Genomic DNA, 19,536 nt, shown 5'->3' on the forward strand with positions numbered 1-19,536 from the left:
TGGAGCATGCAACGGCGAACGGAGTATTGGACGGCGCCAGACAATTAGCTTAGTAAATTCCGCGAAGAAGTTCGCCAGGACAGCGGAGAAAGGGAGCGCGGCTGGGGGGGGGGGGCGGGAGGGGCGAAAGCACGGCCGAGTTAACTTTAATTGCCCGGTTGGCTACATAATAAATGACATTGCAGACAGCCAGCCGGAGGAAAAATTGTTTCGTCCCCCGCCGTCACCCTCGTTCAGCCACCGTTCCGCCGACACGCTCCGCGCGCATCGGAACGATTTCGTACGCGGACGTCGGGAAAACTGGACTTATTGATGGCTCCGTAATCTTATTTCCGGGTATACATTCATCTTGGCCGCGTCACTTTCGACGCTCGTATATTCCTCGCCCCTCTTCCCCTCGCCCCGGGAATTTATTACGGGAATTAAGTCTCCACCCCCTGCTGCGCGTGGCTGTCGCGAACAAGATCGACTCCCAATTGGCACGCCGGTTTTTTTGCGACCCGCTCGCGCAATATGTTTCGTACGGCGCTGCCGAGCTTATTGTGCTGGGAAAAATTCGATGGGAATTTAATTAACAATGGAAGCTGATGGGGGAAGGAAAGAGTAGGAGGATGTGGAATTTTTTGTGGTACTTGGAGATGAGTGTTTGGGGAACGGAGAGGGTTTATTGAGTGGATGTTTTTTGTGTCTGTAGTGGTTGCGGTAATGAAGGTTGTGTTAGAGTTATTTATTGTTGATTGTTTAACACGGTAGGCGCTGTGTCAGTCAGCGATGAGTGATTTTGAATTACTTGGAAACAGTCGTAACGTGCGAGATAACCGATGTCGAGTGAAAGTGTTTAGTAACGTAATTAGCGTTGATAGTGGAATGCGAGGATTGTAACAAATAATTAGTAATTGTTCCAGCTTTTGTTTGCTACGAAGATCTTCAATTTATTTCAGTCGATAACTAGATATTTATATTTACGACGAATTTATTATATTTTCCATTAGCTTTAGTAGCTCGCTTTAACTAACTCGTTGAATGTTGGAGGGAAAGATTACGTCGAGGTCATCGACTACTCTCCGAGTCCTCAATTTCCGAATGCTACCAGTCATCGTCCGTCCGGCCATCGTCAGAAAAACACCTGACGATGAAATTGCTCGGAATTGCGCGCGAACGTTTCCAAGAACCTCAAAGAGGAATTCCATCCATTTGAACTTGCTCCTTCGCAATTGTTACAATCGAATTTACTGCGCCTTTTGTTCGTTCCACGTTGCAGTGCGTGCTGGACACGCTCGCGTGATCTCGAACAAATCGTGCCTGTAACGAGATATCGCCGTTAACGATAAGTTTTTCGCGCGAGACCCGGTGGGAAAGAAAGGAGCGAACGGCCGGCCGAAACTCGGCTTCTCGCGGAACCGCGGTCGAGGGTTGCAATTACTGCGTCGCTAACTGTACGACTAATTAGGTTTATCGACACCTGTGGTTGGAACGGTGTCAGGCAAGTACAGTACGAAGGCCGGTGTAACGGGACCCGCGAATGAGAGTGAACTATTACATTGTATCAGACTGGAACTAGGATCCGGCAGTGAGTTTACCTTGCTCGTTCGTCTAATTAATATTATACTTAGCCGATTAGTTAATAGACTCCACGAAACCAACTGCTAACGCGTTCGCTGCTATCATCTGTTTCGATAATAATTTTCATGGTTATAGTTGATTAAACGTGCAATATAATATAACTTTATTTTCAGTATTAAAATTACGATTAACCTCCTGAATCTCGTGTTATACTTTCGTAGATTCAAATAATGATGCGCATCGAGTTAATTTGAATTTTCTCACGCGAGCTATGAGATGCGGTATATTATATACTGATATAGATACTGAAAATAAAGTTATATTTTATGTCTAATAAACCGTAACCATGAAAACGATTATATCGTATATAAGGATTACTGGTACAGTTTTCAATTCTACCGGCGAATTACAGCCGTGAAGCAATAAGGATTGAGAAAATAAAACTGTAAGGAAACGGGGGGGCGTTTTTTATTGGCATGTTGGAGCCAGAGAAGAGAAAATACTTTTATTTTACGCAACATTACATGAATGACTGTGTACGTTGCGAAACAGATGTCAGTCACGATCCATCAACCTGTTACACATGCATGCCTCCCTAAGCGATTTTCTTTTATAGATAAGAATGCGAGATTCTATTTCATTGCTTCCACGTTTATGCTGACCGGACTCCGCATTTTATAGCCGGTGCGCGATATAACATTCATTTCTAAAATTATTCGCGTCGTCGAGGATTCCTTATATTGGGATCACATGCGTTTCTGCATTCAATGGTTATGTCTACATTAGCATATCTACATCAGCAACGCCGCCTTGAATTAATTGAGAATATCCGCCGTAAAATAACAGTCTGTAAAAGCTGTTAGTAATATTTAATCATTCGATCATACAAAGTTATTGAAATAACGAAGAAAAATATACAATACGTCGATAATCCTTACAAAATATAATAAAAAATTATTCAAATTTAATCCCACACCTATATATTACAATTCAATCCTCTCTATTACAAAACAAATATTTTATACCGAATCCCATTCAATCAAAATCAAAACAAAAACAAACGAGTAGATCATACGTCCACATTTTTAATCTACAACCACCCCGATTCATCGGTATTCAGAACGCAGCCAAATACTCGGCTCCGTTCACCGCGCAAATTTCCAAGCGTGAATAACTCACCGGTCAATGTGTATTGTCCGATTTCGCGAATCCTTTATCGGGGGGCCGTCAAGCAATCTTCTTCTCGGCGGCGACTCGTACCAACTTCCGGCATCGACTTTGCCCGCCGCCTTTTTCTTCGCTTTCCCGCTTTAAGAACGCGCGCCGCTGGATGCCGAACAAGCGCCGCTTAAAAGTACTTTCATAGCGGGACGACTAATTAGAGCGATTTAGCGTCCGTCGTCGACGTTTATTTGGAATGCAAATGCAGCCCTCCTCCCGACCCTTTTTCCCGCCGTTGCGACCCAACCTCGGCTCCCGGCGTTCTCTCCTCGTTACTCTCTCTCTCTCCCTTTCTGTTCGCCTCTTTCCCCCCCGCTCAACTACCCCCCCTTCCCGTTTCGTTCTAACCGAGTTTCCCATCTACGACTCTGTTCATGCCTTTCTCTCTATCCGTTCTGCCTATTATTCCCACTTTTCTCTTGCTCCTCGCTGTTCATTCTGTCCCCGTTCCTCTATTCCCCTTCATCCACCCCCGTTCTTCGCTTCGTTTCTTCCTGGTACCTCCTCGTTTTCCCTTTCTTCGCTTCGATGCTCTTTCCGGTTCCCTTCTGGCATTTGCCTAAGTTGTTTTTGTTCTTTACCTCTGCCCTTTCCCTTTCCGCTTTTATTTCTGCGAGCCGCGCGCTTCGAGGAAGCGTCTAAATCAGCGGGAATCGATATTCATGTACATTTTATTTAAATTCTACAATTTTATTTATACATTTATTTCTATACATTTTAACATTCTCACTGGATTACAGATCTTCGCGTGTATTCCATATGAAAGTCTCCAAAAATTTGTGAAATGCGACTTCTATCAAAAATTTCGAGCAGAACCGAACGCGGGACTGTTCGAATTAAAACCGAAATAACGGTTCCCCAAACACTTAACATTTTATTTCACGGTGAATTAGACTGCGATTACGCCGCCTCTCGCCGGGGGAATCTGTAAATGCCAGGGAAAAGCGTTCGCGCGACGTGAATCATTTTATTCCGGGCGATGGTCGCCTCTTCCTCCCCCCGTTGCGTCGCAGCCATCGTTCACCCTGTCGAGGTTAGACTGCGAAAAGGTGGCGACGAGAAACGGCCAATGGAAGGGCGGGACGCTTGAATGGGAGGTAATCGAATGAATGGATAGAGCGACCGGGACGCTTTCGGGGTCGTCAGAACCCCGGCCGCTGAAAGGGGATGTTAGGGTGTTGTTTAAGGGGTTATTGTCGCGCCGCCCTTTTGTCCCGCGAGTTCTCGCGATGCAATCCGTTCCGCCGTTTCGCCGTTAAATGTTATTTATTGCAGAGAAAAAAGAGGCTGCGTAATCTTCGTGTCCGTTGCTCGTAGCTTCGCGCCTTCGTTGTTCGATGCGTTAAAAAGGGGATTTCTAGGTTTCCCGATAGGGGTTGACGGGCTTTCCACGTGGCAGCCCGATGCGTGGAAAGTGTAACTTTATTACGAGGACATGAAAGGTTTAGCTGATACATGATATTCGTGTAAAAAGCTCGGAATGAAGTGGAACTTGTTGAGTGCTGGGAAATTTATAGACAGCTGGAACTTTGTGCGATACGTAGCGTTCGAGGGAAAGTTGGGGAACGATGGAATTTAGTTGAATTAAATATTAGTTCTTTGAATTTTTAATTTGCCTGTTGGATTCACTTTTATATTAACTCGTGTTCGAGAAGATTCTGAAATTGAAGAACTGTAAAGGTTGCATGAGATACGGGTTCTTCGAATTTTTAATTTAACCGTTGGATTCACTTTTTGGTGTAGCTTTCGTAACGATTATTTTGTGATCACGAATTATTGAGATATTTTCGGTGAACTGTTTCCGCGTGATCGTTAAAGGGACAGTGGTCTCTGCCGATTTTGGGCAGGAACTCCGCGCGACTTGGCCGCAATTTCTACCGAATTTTAACGGGAACGATTATTCACGGCTGACCCGTATACGTACGGCCGCGCGAAACCCGGTAAACCATAAATGTGGTTTTCGTGACCATAAACTTCTGCCCCGACAATTACGCTTGTAACTTTCTTTTCGGCCCGCAAACGCGGCCGTCCGTCGTTCTCCCAGAAACGCTCGTCCAGCTCGTTCGCGGGGAAACACTATTTTCGGAGAGAACCGCGGGAACAAGCCGGCGGAATGGGTTCATTTTGTTCGTCGGAATATTTCCCCTTTGACTAACCGATCGTTTCGTTGTAATAAACATTATTAAATGGAAATTACGATCGTGCTGCTTTGGAAATAAATTTAAATTACCATTCAAATTTCATTCCAAAAAACAGAAAATTCGTTTCCTTTGTTCAATCAGAAAGAAATCAAATCTAAAACGAAACTATCGTAAAATCATGTTTCCTTTAGCCGTACTTTCATTCCGAGTGCCAAACAATTCCAGTGTTTGGTAAGAATGCTGCATTCGATGATCAGAATCTCCAACTTTCTTCCTTAAGTATAATACAATCTGTTACTCCGGCAAAAAGCGTGTTCTGGTAGTTAGGTTTCACTAGTAGTTACGTTTGTTCGGTAAACACAGGTAACGCGAGTGCAAATTCAAAGTAACGCGCTCACGTCGGGAACTTTCCTGAAGAAAGTTCGCCTCGCAGGCGTGAGTGCGATCTAAATAATTTAGCTCGCGAACCGAACGCATGAAATTATGAATGAATCCGCGCGCGAAGCGATTCATTCAACCAACAGCGGCGGTTAATACTTTGTTCGCGGGCAGACCATCGAAGGAAAAAGTTGTACGTTTTAACGAGGTCTAACTTTCTACGAGCCGTCTTCTTTTTTTTCTCTCTCCAACGCTGTCGCACCTGCACCGAGCGGTTGTCCCGCTCTTTTCCTTCCACCTCTTCACCCCCTTCTTTCTCCTGTTTAAAACAAACCCCCGTAATTACGCATCTTTGTCATCCGTAAATTAATTATTCTCATAGCTCCGCGTAATTTGCGAAACGTAAACACTTCAGCGCGGGAATAAAGGAACATTTTTCTCGGCGCGGCCGCCGGGCGGGAAAGTTATCGCGTGTATTACACCTGAGACGTTTAACACTCTCCCATAATGAAGGGTATAATGGAGTTTCTGATAATAGCACTTGTCAGCGCGGCGGCTGTTAATTAAGAATCCGAAAAGTCATTGTTGCACATTTATTAAGAGTTAAAGAATGCATTCTTACAGCCATTAATTGAAGGTTTGAAAAGTTATCGTTCCACTTGTTAATTCGGAATTGAAAAATGTGTTGCGACACCTATTTATTGAAAATTTTCAATGTTACCGTTACACCTGTTAATTGAGAATTGTCGAATTTATCGTTGCAATGAACCGCTGTTCTTCTTAAGGGATGATAGATCGCTGTGCGGTTCTTGAAATGTAACTTTAAAGAATTAATAAAGTCTTCGCTGTTCGTTACGGGGTCGAAAAGGTTCGTTAAATGATCTTCAGTCGATAATATGTTAAAATCATGAAGGGGTCAGGTTATACGAAGGGTAACAGGTGTAAGTCCATATTAAAATCGAAACTTATTAACCCTTTCCGCCCCTAACGCCGAGTTTAGTCGTCATCGTCGGAACGAGCAGCGCATACTAGCGCCAGCTGTGGTCGCCACCCCAAAGTAAAACGAGAAAAGATAGAAATTACGATATTTACCTTCGTTCCGATACACACCGTACGGAGTTTTATTTTTAATTCGGTAAAAGTATTTCAATTAAAATAAATAATCCAATTAGCGACTCCGTGTCCCCAATAACCAATCAGTTGTTCAATTTACTTAATTAAAAGCGGCGCATAAAGCTGCACACTCGGTCGCTCGAATGTTCGGAGTCATTATTTCATCTGCGTCTATATAAATATTTTAAATTAATAAACCCCGCTATAGATAAACGACGACATTACGATTAGCAACCTGTATTTACAATAATTTAGAAACAGCGTTAAATGATACTTAGCACACGGGGAATAGTAATGAGGAAACGCGCAGGTAAACGTCAAGAAATTTCATTTTAATTTCAAATCACTTTTACATTGAATTAATGACTGGAGTTCGATAACGAGAACCAACGTTATATCGAACCAATGCCAATCGAGATAAACTTCGCCTCACGGCGTTTAGAATGATTATCTCAATGGTGGATTTCGGAGAAATCGGAAGTTTGAATCGTGCTCGTTTTTCGGTTGCAGAAAATATGTGTCTTCCAAAAGTTACTCGAGGACTTGTCCTCGCGGATGGCCGGCGCCGAGGCGATCCAGAGCGGCTGGCAAAATCCGAGCGACGCGAACGAGGCGACGGAATTGCTCGAGCAATTGCAGAAATTCGGCGAACGGCTGGTGCCCATTCAGAGGAACATCGAGGACGCGAACGATCAGGCGAGCGTCTTCGTCTCGAGCAGCGTCATCGTTTCTCATGCTTTGCTGGCGAAACTCGAAGATCTCAACACCAGGTAGACCAACTTCCACTGAATTCCTCCGGTTACCGTGCCGTCGCGTTACGGGTACAGGAAGTTGCAGATAGTTCGCCGTCGCAGCGTCACGTACAAGCGAGAATCATATGAATATTTATTTCCTTAACGTATTTCGCTGATTTTATCACGCGTATTCGCGGGTACTCTGAACGGAGGATAAAACTAATGGAAAACATAATTACTCGTTCATATTACCCCTACGAATGTACCGAGTTTTCCGAGTAACTCTTCGTTATTCGAACTTGAAAGATCTTGTTTCACTTCGATAGCATCTCGTCGATATCGAGTGCGCCAGTATTCCTTTGTATAATCATTAGCCTCGGTTAATATTTGTGAAATTCAATTGGAAATCTTCAAATTCGAAGCGCAACGGAACATCCGAAATAAGTTGTAACGCGCGAGGCATCGAAGGTCGCCGCTCCTCGACGCCGATAACCCTCCCTTAACTTTGTTATTTCTGTTCGGTGGAGGATATATCGTTCGCCGAGGTACACTTACCGCGAAGTCGGTTATTTCTCGGTTTCCCGTCGCCGTTCGAATGGAAAACCGCGAGACGGTAACTTTTTCACGTGTTTTCGCAGGTGGAAGGTGCTGCAAGTGGCGGTTGACGAGCGTTACAAGTTGCTAAGCGGATTTGGAAAGGATGGCAGCACTCCGGGTAGCCAGGCTTTCCTCGCGAGCAGCGTGGAACCACCATGGGAGAGAGCCCTCACACCCGCCAAAGTGCCTTACTATATCAAGTAATCGATCTTCCTTGCTCCGCAGCCAGTCACCTTAAACTGACGACCGAATTCCGCCCTCCCACGATCCAACCGGCGCCGAATTCCGTGCCGGCGCCTCGATCTTAGCGCAAGCAAACGAATAATTGATGAGACAGTTGTGATTTGAGACAACAGGAAGTTTGCGGGGAGACCGGGAGTAACCCGGATTTAACGTTTGCGAGGGAATACGCGATTGGACAATGGAAATTCGGAATTCGGAGCCGGCAACGAATTCGGGGAGAATGTACCCTTCGGGATTGCCGTGGTGAAATCGATCTTACAGTTCATTGAGATTCAGAAAACATTAGTGTAACGTTTGTTTCCGTTATGCAAACATCAGAGTTATTCTTTAATTAACGTTACAATATTCGGTTACATCGTTTACGTGACGAGTTGTAAGAGACAGTTCTAATATGGATCGGCCATCTTGGCGGTACTGAATACAGACCATCTATAACGATATTCTCCCAGTTTCTTCACGAGGAATATATTACTTTGCAATAATTCAAGAATAAACATTTTCTAAGAATGTAATATGTTATTCAAACGGAATCGTATAGATCGTTTCAATCGTAATCGAAGAATCCCGAAGGATGTCGGCTGCCCGAGTTCGTCGAAGTGTAGACAAATACTCAAAATGGCGGCCGTGCCAAGAATCGCTTCGGATACCATAAAGATTAAACAAAGTTCTCGGCTGGTTCTGGCGAACTTCTATCCGCGAGATCCTTCCAGCCGCCGAGAAATTTCATTAATTCCTTAATCTCCCTCCAACTGCGACTTATCCCCTAATTCGAGTGCGTTTTCAGCCATCAGTCGGAGACCACCCACTGGGATCATCCGAAAATGATAGAGCTGATGTCTTCTCTGGCGGATCTGAACGAAGTACGATTCTCGGCGTACAGGACCGCGATGAAGCTGCGCACCGTTCAGAAACGATTGTGCCGTGAGTATCTCGCTCGCTCCCGTGGCAGCTAGCTCGCGGGCTTCTATTAGTCTCCCTCGCGTGGTGGAGATTAGTTAGCTCCCGGCGCGTTCATTAATCGTCACAATTTTCTCGATTAATCACGTGTCCCGTTGTAATGACGCGCCGCAACGTTGTCAATGGATCCCATCTTCCTCGCGGTTCTATTTCGCTTCAGACGATAGCTAGCTCGTCGTTAGGTCGCCGCATAAATTCTGCGCGGACGATTCTTCATCGCGTCGCGAGAATGGCGCCGATTCATTCTCCGAACTGAATAGAGCTTTCTTTTTGTTGGACTCTTATCTAATGCGCCCCGCGGCATGGACGTTTTGCGTCCATTTTCATTAACTGTATTTCATTCCGACGCGACTTCAAAAGGGACTCCCAGTTGGCTTTCATTCCGCTTTGACGCGCGCGCGCCGCGCATAATGTACAGTTGTTAATAAAACGAAACGCTTAGACCAGTGAAAGCCTCATATCGATCCCTTATCCTTTACAGTGGATATGTTGAGCCTCTCCACCGCATTGGAACAGTTCGATTCGCACGGGCTCCGAGCGCAGAACGACAAGCTAATCGACATACCGGACATGGTGACAGTCCTGACGTCCTTGTACGAAGTGATCACGGCTGACAATCCGACGCAGGTGTCTGTGCCGTTGTGCATCGATCTGGCCATCAATTGGCTCCTCAACGTATATGATAGGTGAGTACGATCGATCGGCGTCGCCCGTGAAATAATCCCGAACGACCGAGCTAATCGGTTTCGTTCGTTCAACGGGACAAACGTAATTTCGCGACTCACCGATCAATTCACGATTTTCCAGTCAACGGACCGGCCAAATCCGCGTGCTCTCCTTCAAGGTTGGCTTGGTCCTGTTGTGCAAGGGCCACTTGGAAGAGAAATATCGATGTAAGCTCCGGCCGATACAATCTTTCCTTAAGCTTTCCAAGACGAAGAACGCGTCTGACGAGACTTCCACCGTTTTCAGATCTGTTCCGACTGATCGCCGATCCGAATAGATTGGTGGATCAACGGAAACTGGGGTTGCTGTTGCACGACTGCATCCAAGTGCCGAGACAGCTGGGAGAAGTGGCGGCATTCGGCGGATCGAACATCGAGCCCAGCGTGCGTAGCTGCTTCGAGAAAGCCGGGAAGGACAAGAACGAGATAGAGGCGGTGCACTTTTTGAGCTGGCTGCAGCAGGAGCCGCAAAGCATGGTCTGGTTGCCTGTGCTTCATCGACTCTCCGCCGCGGAGAGCGCCAAGCATCAAGCGAAATGTAACATATGCAAGGAGTACCCCATCACTGGGTTCAGGTAAAACTTCGGATCTTTAATGCCCGGCGCGATTCTAAATCCGATCGGCTGCTTACACGCGGACATCTAAACGTTTCAGATACCGATGCTTGAAATGCTTCAATTTCGACATGTGCCAGAACTGTTTCTTCTCGGGCCGCAAGGCGAAGAATCATAAACTGACGCATCCAATGCAAGAGTACTGCACTGCAGTGAGTATACACGATATTAGTACCTACTACCGAGGAATGAGTATTTTTACCGCAGGCGGAATAAACTTAATGACCTCAGGATTCGTTCGAGTAACCTGGAAAACGTGAGCCTCATTGCTGCAGGCAGTAGAGTATCTTTCTACCTACTTTTCGGCTGCAAGGAAATCATTAACCCCTTGGCCTACAATATCGTGTCACTCTTGGTGATGATTTCGAATAGTATTTAACACATGTAAATGTCACTTAATTCTTCCAAGTCCGAATTGAATATTATTTTTCTCTTATTAATTATAATGCTTCTGAGTAAACGTAGACATACAATAAGTGTATTTTTCTCTTTTTTTACTGAATTATGAACAATGAAACATTTCTGTTGGACGCAATCGGAAAAGAAATCATAGGGCAAGGGGTTAATGAAATTGATTCTCTGCTCTCTTTATCCAACAGTTATATACCTAAATCTCACCTGTGAAACCTAAGAATCTAAATAGTATAGAAAATATTTTTATGAACGATACACTTCACCTAAACTCTGCCATCCTCAATGAAAGTCATACTCGAAGATCTTCCTTGGTGTCTCGGGACGCTCGCTAAATCCGCCGCGGCAAGCGTACACATTTCAACCCCATTCCACGCAGACCATCTAAAAGCAAAGTGCGAAAAGCGAAGGCCAGCCACCGGCAGAGACGTAAATTCCGCGGCTTATTTTGCCGGGCGTCTCGTATCGTATTTTCTATATATAGTTGAAAAGCGTCAGTGTCCATGGGTCGGCGCAATAATATTCGTTTATTTATTTGCCGCAGACCACATCTGGAGAGGACGTGCGCGACTTCACGAGGGCACTACGGAACAAATTCAAGTCGAAGAGATACTTCAAGAAGCATCCGCGTGTCGGTTATCTGCCAGTGCAGACCGTGCTGGAGGGCGACGCGCTGGAAAGCCCCGCGCCATCGCCGCAGCACAGCTCCCTCAGCCAGGACATGCACTCGCGACTGGAGATGTACGCTTCCCGGCTGGCGGAGGTCGAGCTGTCGCGCACCAGGAGCAACTCGACGCCGGACAGCGACGACGAGCACCAGCTGATAGCGCATTATTGCCAAAGCCTGAACGGCGGTGACAACGTCAACGTGCCGAGGAGCCCCGTGCAGGTGATGGCCGCGATCGACGCGGAGCAGAGAGAGGAACTCGAGGAGATGATCCGCGATCTAGAAGAGGAGAACGCAACGCTCCAAGCGGAGTACGAACGACTGCGATCGAAACAGACGCCGGGCTCCACGCCTGAAGATGGACACGGCAACCGACAACCCAACTGCGACATGATCGCCGAAGCGAAACTGTTGAGACAACACAAGGGCAGACTCGAAACGCGCATGCAGATACTGGAGGATCATAACAGGCAGCTGGAGGCACAGCTGCAGAGACTTAGACAGCTTTTGGATGAGGTGGGATTGGGTTCTCTATTGGTTGTTAGAGGGTATGCTTTGTTGATTGCAATGATTGATGGATTAACCCCTTGAGTTACAATACCGTGTCAGACTAGTGAGAATTTTAAATTGAATTTGAGAGTATTATTCATTTTTTTTTAATATAAATTAAGTATCACTTTTCTATTGTCAATCGTTAACCTTTGGAGTAGACATAGAATAAACATCCAAATTTTGTCTTTTTCAATGAATTATTAACGATAAAGTAGTTGTATCGATTACAGTTCAGAAATAAATCATAAGGTAAGGGGTTAATAGATAGAGAGTTGGTATTTAGATGGTAATGTAGGTGAAGATTATTCAGAATATTAAGCTTGTTAGCATTTTTTGAGATCATTGAAATCAGTGAAGTCTATTCTGTTGAATAGTTACTGTTAGTTTTTAAGAATCTTTGTATTGTTGGTTTTGATAATGGTAATCGTTACAGCCAAATGCTTCGTCGCCGTCGAAAACGGGCACCTTGCAAACACGAAGCGTAACTGCATCGCAACTGGCAACCGATTCTCCGGCAAAGATGAATGGTCACTACCATGATTCACCAGGTTTGTTAACATTCGGTACTAACCCCATCGGTAGTTAACAATTAGTAATAGACTGTAGGGATCAAACGTGTACGCTTCGAAAATTTACACCTCCATGCATCGACAATTTTTGCTCAATACACGCGGGTTCCATTATCATTGACTAGTGAACTACCATAGCGAGGATTAAAAATTCGAAACGCCATTGGGTTGAACAGGGTTCCGCATTCACATTAAATGTCTTTTTCCTCTTATACAGGGTGACATTCAACATAGGTGTCCAAACTTTGAGACTGGAAACTTTTTCTTGACGATATTTAAACACTTTTGATTTTTCCTAGTATTCTAGAAATGCTTAAAACCTGTGGTCCTTCTATCCTGCATAAAGGATACCCAGCAATTTTTAAGTATTGCTATATTCCGTTGAATCACGTTTGAAATGAACCGTCACAAGGACGCACCTATTAGCAGTCTACTAACCGCAAATTAACAAAGAAATTAGCAAAGGCTTATCGGTATGGGTATATATGGGCGTAGGTGGTGGAGGCTCGAACGAGGGAAGAGTGAGCAGTTTAGAGAGGCCACCACCGCCACCGCATTCTCACAGCGTAGCCCATAACGTGGGCAATCTCTTACACATGGCAGGTTCGTTTCTTCTTGGTGTAACTATTCAATCTAATCACGTCTACGTAGCCCGTAATCAATCTTCTTTGTCTCGAACATTCTCTGCACGACCCAGTTCTGCTTAACAATGACAATGCTTTCCTATTTTTTTTTTCACGCCACAGGATGGATGTAAGGTGAGAGTCTCAATGCTTAATTTCCTGCTGGATCTTCCATCCGCGTGAACACGCTGTGACATGCCTCGTCATGCTAAATTCAGTGTCATTCGAATTCAAGTCAATGTCTGATACTTCAATCCCATGTTCACGAATATTTGTCCATGTGTACATATACATACTCAAATCATCTTGTCTGTTCATTGCTTCTTGCCACTCTATGTACTCTTCGATTGGCGCAAAGAACATGTTATTTTTGCAAGGAACAAAGGAAATGGGAAAAGTACCTTCAGTCTCTATATTTTTAAGTATCATCTTAGAAATAAAATAGAGAAATCCAATGCAAGAATGATATGTTTTACTGCAACGATCTACTATAATCATACAGTTGAAATATTTGTCCACACAACATTCTCATCTCTCGTGTATGTGTGCATGTGGAAAGGATCTTGTAAGGGTTGATTAATTGTTCTACATACAAAGATTGCAGCCAACTGTCGAACTTGAATAATTTTCTCAAAAAATAAAATACAAGAAAAATGCAATTGCTCTGCTCTGAGTTCCGACAGAAATTTGGCAGCAGTCCGTATAATAAAAGCTAATGTTTGTACAGATATAAAACCACTGAATCATTCTAGGAAAAGAGACATGTCGATTTTTCTTTTAGGAGACTTAGGGAAAGCTGTCGGCGAGCTTGTGACAGCGATGACCAGCGATGACACGTCGAAAACGAACGGGCAGAGAGCACCGCCGCCAGCTTTTAAGTAACGATCGCACGAGCCACGTTCGAGGGCCATTAAGGACGTCCGAAACGGCATCAACGAACGGGAATAAGGAAGAACGACTCGACTCTAGACAGACACGAAAAAAAACGACGAACTCTTAATCTTATCATCAGTGACCAATGAAGAAGTCTGGCTCTAAAACGCATATCAGAGGGACGATAATATCGCGCGAAATGCAGGGTCAGGGGCGCCGCCATAGTGGTTTTGGGTATTTTATAAGTTTTGATATACAACCGTTGTATAGCTAAATTATATAATTAATAAGACAATTTATGGTTTGGCTTTGGCGGGCCCCTGAGAGTAACTTTAACTACATATTGACACGTCATATCATTCGAAACTTATCGTTGCGACGGGAGGTGGAATAAAAGAAATGAATAACCAGGGGCGGGGGGAAAAGTTAAGGGAAATAAAAGGAGAGAAGTGTCAGTTGTTATATGCTTGCTAGTTAATCTATACGATCGAACGACGAGGAAACGAGGGGAAGATAAAGAAAAAATAAACGAAGATGAAATATAATGATTAATAAAATGAATTATCACGAAAGGATAACAAAAAAAAAAAACAACGTATCATTAACAATGCATGCAAAAGCAATGTATCAAATCACATAATCTATTATAGATCGTAGGTTACATTTACATACCCATTCTGTTCACTGCCACGGGCTCTTCCTCGACATTCTAACATAAACACAGATGTACATGTTGTGAATCTAGACGGACACACACAAGGAGGGGAATCGGTGAACGCAGGAAATACGTGAGGGGAAATCCGTATATGCACGTCCGGTACCTTTCCGTGACCCAGTGCTGACGAAAACGGGAATCTAACGATCACACCCCCTGAATATCGGCGGACACGCACATAATGTGAACACAATTACATATCGTTACACGCGCCCGCGCGGCCCACACATATACATATTAATACAATGAACATAATCACACCGACACACTGGGGACAATTTTTTGTAATCGATAATAAATGGAAAAGGAAAAAATGAAAATGAACAAGAAGCAAAGCAATGTGCATTATGACTTTTCAAGATTTATTTTTTAATCCGGTTAACAATCGTTTTTTCATATTTTTTAATGGACTTTAGATGGCAATGTCTCTTATTTAAGCCTGCCGGATGTTACTTATATTTAAGAGTATATCGATAAGTATCTAATTTACAAACTGTAGGCTGTATTCTGATATGTAATAAAGTTGTCTAGAAAATAATACCGTTGTCCTATGTGTTGCTCTCTTTATTTTCAGCGCAGCGTATCGTTCTTTACTTTATCGTCTCGACATGCGCATCTTGATAAAAGAAATTTAGTTATCGACAAATTCCCGTGTAATCTAGGGAATGTGTAGAAGATAAAAAGACGTATTCGTGTCCCGAAGTTTTATCGTAGAACCTCGAATACAATGTCTGAAGGAATATTTCAGTGTGTAGTAACGACTTTATATTCTATTTTCTAATTGTCCTATTGTCTGAAAACATTTTTGAGTATTTGCAATTGAAATTCGAGTTTACAGTAATCGATTGTTCAATCCACTGAGAGGCATTAAGTATAAATAATTATTTACATGAAGCAGAGTGATCGATGATCTCTCGTAAAACCGAATTCCTTCGCCCAAAGACCATCCAGGTTGCAAGGACGTCACCTTGACCGGTTTTAATTCGATCCGGTTTTAATCATCCTTCGATGGAAATCGTAAGTGATTCGACCAGCAAGAAAGGATCGAGTGGTCAAGCGTGATTGCACCTGGCATGCGTGAAACAGTGCCGTAAAAGATTGGATGCCGATACACCCTTAAAAAGCATTCCAGATTAATCATACCGTATCGGCGCTGCAACGTGAGAAAGTATATACGTACCTATGCGCGTACATACGTAACGGGTGAATTATGAAAAATTAGTACATACACGAACCCCTGAATGCGATGAGAAATATTTGATCGTATTAAATTTAGCTGACATCATCAACCTTCGAAAGTAAGCTGCATCACATTCCTCTGAACTCAGTGCTTATTCGAGGAAATATGAAACAGAGATAAAACGAATTTGATAAGTGCGTATCAATTTATACAAAATACACCCAACTGAAAATGAGGAATCATTAGATTCTTTAAGGACAAATAATTTTGAAGTTTGAGGCTTCTAAAACCCGAGTTCGTCGTATTCTAACAAATTTTAACACAAACTTCACAAAGGGCTTAATAAAGAGACAATGATACTATTACTGTAAACAAATTACATTCGATAAGTCGAATCCAATTAGTACACTAATGGAGTCTCAGATTGGAATCCGGTAGAATATGAATAATTCAAAACGTTCATCGCCAAAAGTCATTATCTCGTTAAGACATCCTCTTCGTTGACGACATTTCACACCGTCATGAAGTTATCATAGATTCATTTAATATTTTCTAATTGCAAAATAGAGTCCTACTTCTCAAGTAAAAATATTTTTAAAAAAGTACTTTCCATAAGAATCTACTGTTCATTAAAAAGAATTAGTTTATTCCACGTTTCCATTGATACGCAGACTGAAGACACGATGACTTTGTACAGCCAGGATGTCTCGATTTCTGCCTCGTGCCAAAAACGGAGGGAGCAGAGATCGATACACACTAGTGAAAAAAATTGCATAGCGAGAATGAATAGCGACCGACAAATTAGCAAGCGTTTCAGAAACACGCAAGGGGAGGTCCTTGCACTTAACACTGGTTTGCGTGCGTCGAATAGCGTGAACACGGGACGCGTGTTTGACCGCACGCGTACACGAGCAAGATGCACTCTCGAGTATACGTGGCCTCGACCTTGGTGCATTGCTCGACTGCACTGTGCATCGTCCCACGCAGTGGCGTAACGTCCAGGTGAGATTTGAATTTTTTACACAACCGTGTCCTCGCGAGGGAACGTATAAGGATATGCTCTCCACTTGCGATTCCTTGCCACCTGAACCTAGACTTCAAAATAATAAATAATTCATTTCTCCTTTGCTCCCAGTATTTACACAACGAACCATGAATCTGTTGAATATTTATCTCACTTCTCGTTCTTATGGACATTCTACTAAATCATTCATACAATTTTCGCAATTATTTATTTACCTGCTTATACCTGATAGAAATGTTAATACTGATTTTCTGTACTAATATTACCAATGACCCGTGTATCTAGAATATACAAAAATCGCAGTATATAAATATTCTCCTACTCGCCGCAGGTTCACGGTCAAATATAGAAGCTAAATTTCATATTTTATCGAATAGAAGTCCATGAACTATTTTGAAATTACACTTGAAACGTTCCTAGTTTTCAAAGCTGTCTGGCTCGAGCCTCGAACGTACGTGCACGGCGATCGAGGCGTGTTTCCAGAGATTATACGTTGGACTCGAAGTACCGCCGATTGAGTCATCAATACGTGACACGTATTCAAAAATACGTAAGCAGAAATTTCAGCGTACGGTAAAGATCGCCGAAGGTCGCCGTAATCGTTCCTTATTACGGATCCTCTATCGGATACGCTGATTGTCCTATGGTAGTCGAACTTTCCTTTCCGGTGATTTGGAAGAAAGCACTGAAACAAGGTCCAAACAGATGAATCGTTAACCTCCGGCAATGGGTTGAAAATAAAATCCGGTCGCAGCGGTTTCCGGCTCGGAGATTTATGTAGTTTACGCGGAAACTTCGGCGCAGCCCTTATCGAAAGTATCCCCACTTCGTAAAGCGTAAACATCGGCAAAGTGCTTTACATAGGTTCTCTTAAACCAGTGCTTCCTCCCGAGCGGAGAGAGCTCGTTATTAAGCGAATTCCGCGCATTCCTTCTGTTACGGCAATGCTTTTCTCACGGGGCACCGAACGTCCTTAGAATACTGCGAGAACGATCCGCAATCCGAGGGTGCACCTTGAAGCGGAAATAGGTGGACCATGGTTTCCAACGATAAAACGCGTCCCCCGGTAATTCGATATTCAACTAAACAGAACGAAAGATAAGGGACTAGGTTACTATTTCCCGCTGAACAAACAGAAGCACGTTTCTTTTTCACGAAGGATCGATTGAAATTAATTGCCGAAGTTTCAACGAGTAGACCGTGATTTCTAGGCTTCACGGTTTAACGGTAATTGTTGGTAGCGTTCGATGTTTTTGTTCAGTTCGGAATATCACAAGAATTTCATGAGTTTGAAAGTTAATGGAATTTCAGCGTGCATAAATTAGCCTGCAGAGTGTGTTCCCTCGATAAACGTTAGCTTGCCTCCAACTTTCCCCGCGTGTTCGAAATAAAAGTACACCAAAGATGGAGGGTACAAGGAAGACGTAAGTAAGTAGAAAGGTCCGTGACACTGTAAATTTCGAAATAATCCGGCAGGAGGCGATCGAGTGAAATGCGCACGTAAAAAATTCTTGGCCGACCTATCGTCGATTCCATTTCCAGAACGAGTTCTGGTGGCAGCCTCCTAAAGCAACAGAGGGACACGAGAAAGCGGACAGGATAAAGATGGTCGAAGGATCCTACTACGGTCCACATTCATACAGGAATCCATGACCCAGCAACAAGTGACGTCTACAAACGAATCCTCCTAAAACGACTGCGATCGGTTGCAATCAAAATGAACGTACCAAGAATTATCTGATAGGTAATTCCGAAGTATCAAACGGATAGATCCGAACGCAAGCGATCTATTTTCGGAATTTCATTCGAGATAATCGAAATCCGCGGACCGAAAATAGAATAATTTCGATAAACCGTACAGAACGATAAGATTGTCGCGTTCAATATTTCGATAATTTTCGAAACGCATCGGAGTCGCCGTTCAAAGAACTCATCAGTCCACATTCGGAGCTGACGTCACCGGTGTACATAAATCATGCGAACGACGGTCACATGGTAGAAAATTAACAAAGCAGCGGTTGTAGAAAAACGGCTCCTCAAAACACTCGCTCACCGAGCATGGTCCCCTATAAATTCCACGGAAATACGGCCCATAATTTAATTCGCCATACTCACCACCCACTATTGCGTTTCGAAATACATTCACCGTTCTAGGAACTCGACGAACCTACATCTATACGACGAAGCCGAATTCCCAACGACGCAAACCGCGAGAACGACGAGAGTAAACTTAAACATTACGAACCTAATACAACTACAACAACGCGAATCTCACCGAATACCCAAGAGAAAAATGTATCGAGAAACCCGCGTCCGAAACGAAACGCAAAGACCAAAAGTTCCCTCGGAACGAGCCAAACGCCAAAATCTCCGCAACCAATCGATTATTCGTAACCGTTAGTGCCGTCGAAAAGCGTTGCCGCGCGACTGGGGCCCGCTAAAAAAGACAACATTGCGGAGTCCAAGGAGATAGGGGAACCGGTCGGTCGGAGCATCGGTTCTACGCGGTCAGAAATTTTTCGAAGCCGGCACGAAGCCAGGCTCCGGGAATTCGTCGGACGCCGCCTGACGTCATCCTCGTGCCAGACTGGAGAACGGAGGTCACGTGCCACGGCGTCAGACGAAAACTCGATACC

General features: G+C 43.9%; 1 protein-coding gene and 1 long non-coding RNA gene across 10 annotated transcripts in view; both read left to right on the forward strand.

The window, feature by feature from the left end:
* LOC116426948 (dystrophin, isoforms A/C/F/G/H) overlaps positions 1-14,575 on the forward strand; it is a 650,967-nt gene extending 636,392 nt beyond the window's left edge. For 7 of the 9 annotated variants that reach the window (XM_031976684.2, XM_031976683.2, XM_031976685.2 and 4 more), the window contains 11 exons: positions 6,927-7,186; positions 7,789-7,947; positions 8,775-8,911; positions 9,429-9,633; positions 9,755-9,840; positions 9,920-10,247; positions 10,327-10,438; positions 11,242-11,880; positions 12,350-12,464; positions 12,981-13,088; positions 13,890-14,575. In XM_031976684.2, the coding sequence (XP_031832544.2) occupies positions 6,927-7,186; positions 7,789-7,947; positions 8,775-8,911; positions 9,429-9,633; positions 9,755-9,840; positions 9,920-10,247; positions 10,327-10,438; positions 11,242-11,880; positions 12,350-12,464; positions 12,981-13,088; positions 13,890-13,990 (2,250 nt within the window). In that variant the 3' untranslated portion in view covers positions 13,991-14,575. Of the gene's footprint in view, positions 1-6,926; positions 7,187-7,788; positions 7,948-8,774; positions 8,912-9,428; positions 9,634-9,754; positions 9,841-9,919; positions 10,248-10,326; positions 10,439-11,241; positions 11,881-12,349; positions 12,465-12,980; positions 13,089-13,231; positions 13,244-13,889 lie in introns of all 9 variants that reach the window. The other 2 variants (XM_031976686.2, XM_031976690.2) reach the window with 2 other exon arrangements.
* Positions 14,576-16,658: 2,083 nt separating this feature from the next.
* LOC143174279 (uncharacterized) lies at positions 16,659-18,614 on the forward strand. Its single transcript, XR_012998097.1, has 3 exons — positions 16,659-16,728; positions 16,793-16,878; positions 18,443-18,614. It is a non-coding gene; the product is annotated as an uncharacterized LOC143174279 (long non-coding RNA).
* Positions 18,615-19,536: the final 922 nt, after the last annotated feature.

Source organism: Nomia melanderi, chromosome 2 (genome assembly GCF_051020985.1).
Source record: "Nomia melanderi isolate GNS246 chromosome 2, iyNomMela1, whole genome shotgun sequence".
NCBI classification, from domain to species: Eukaryota; Metazoa; Arthropoda; class Insecta; order Hymenoptera; family Halictidae; genus Nomia; species Nomia melanderi.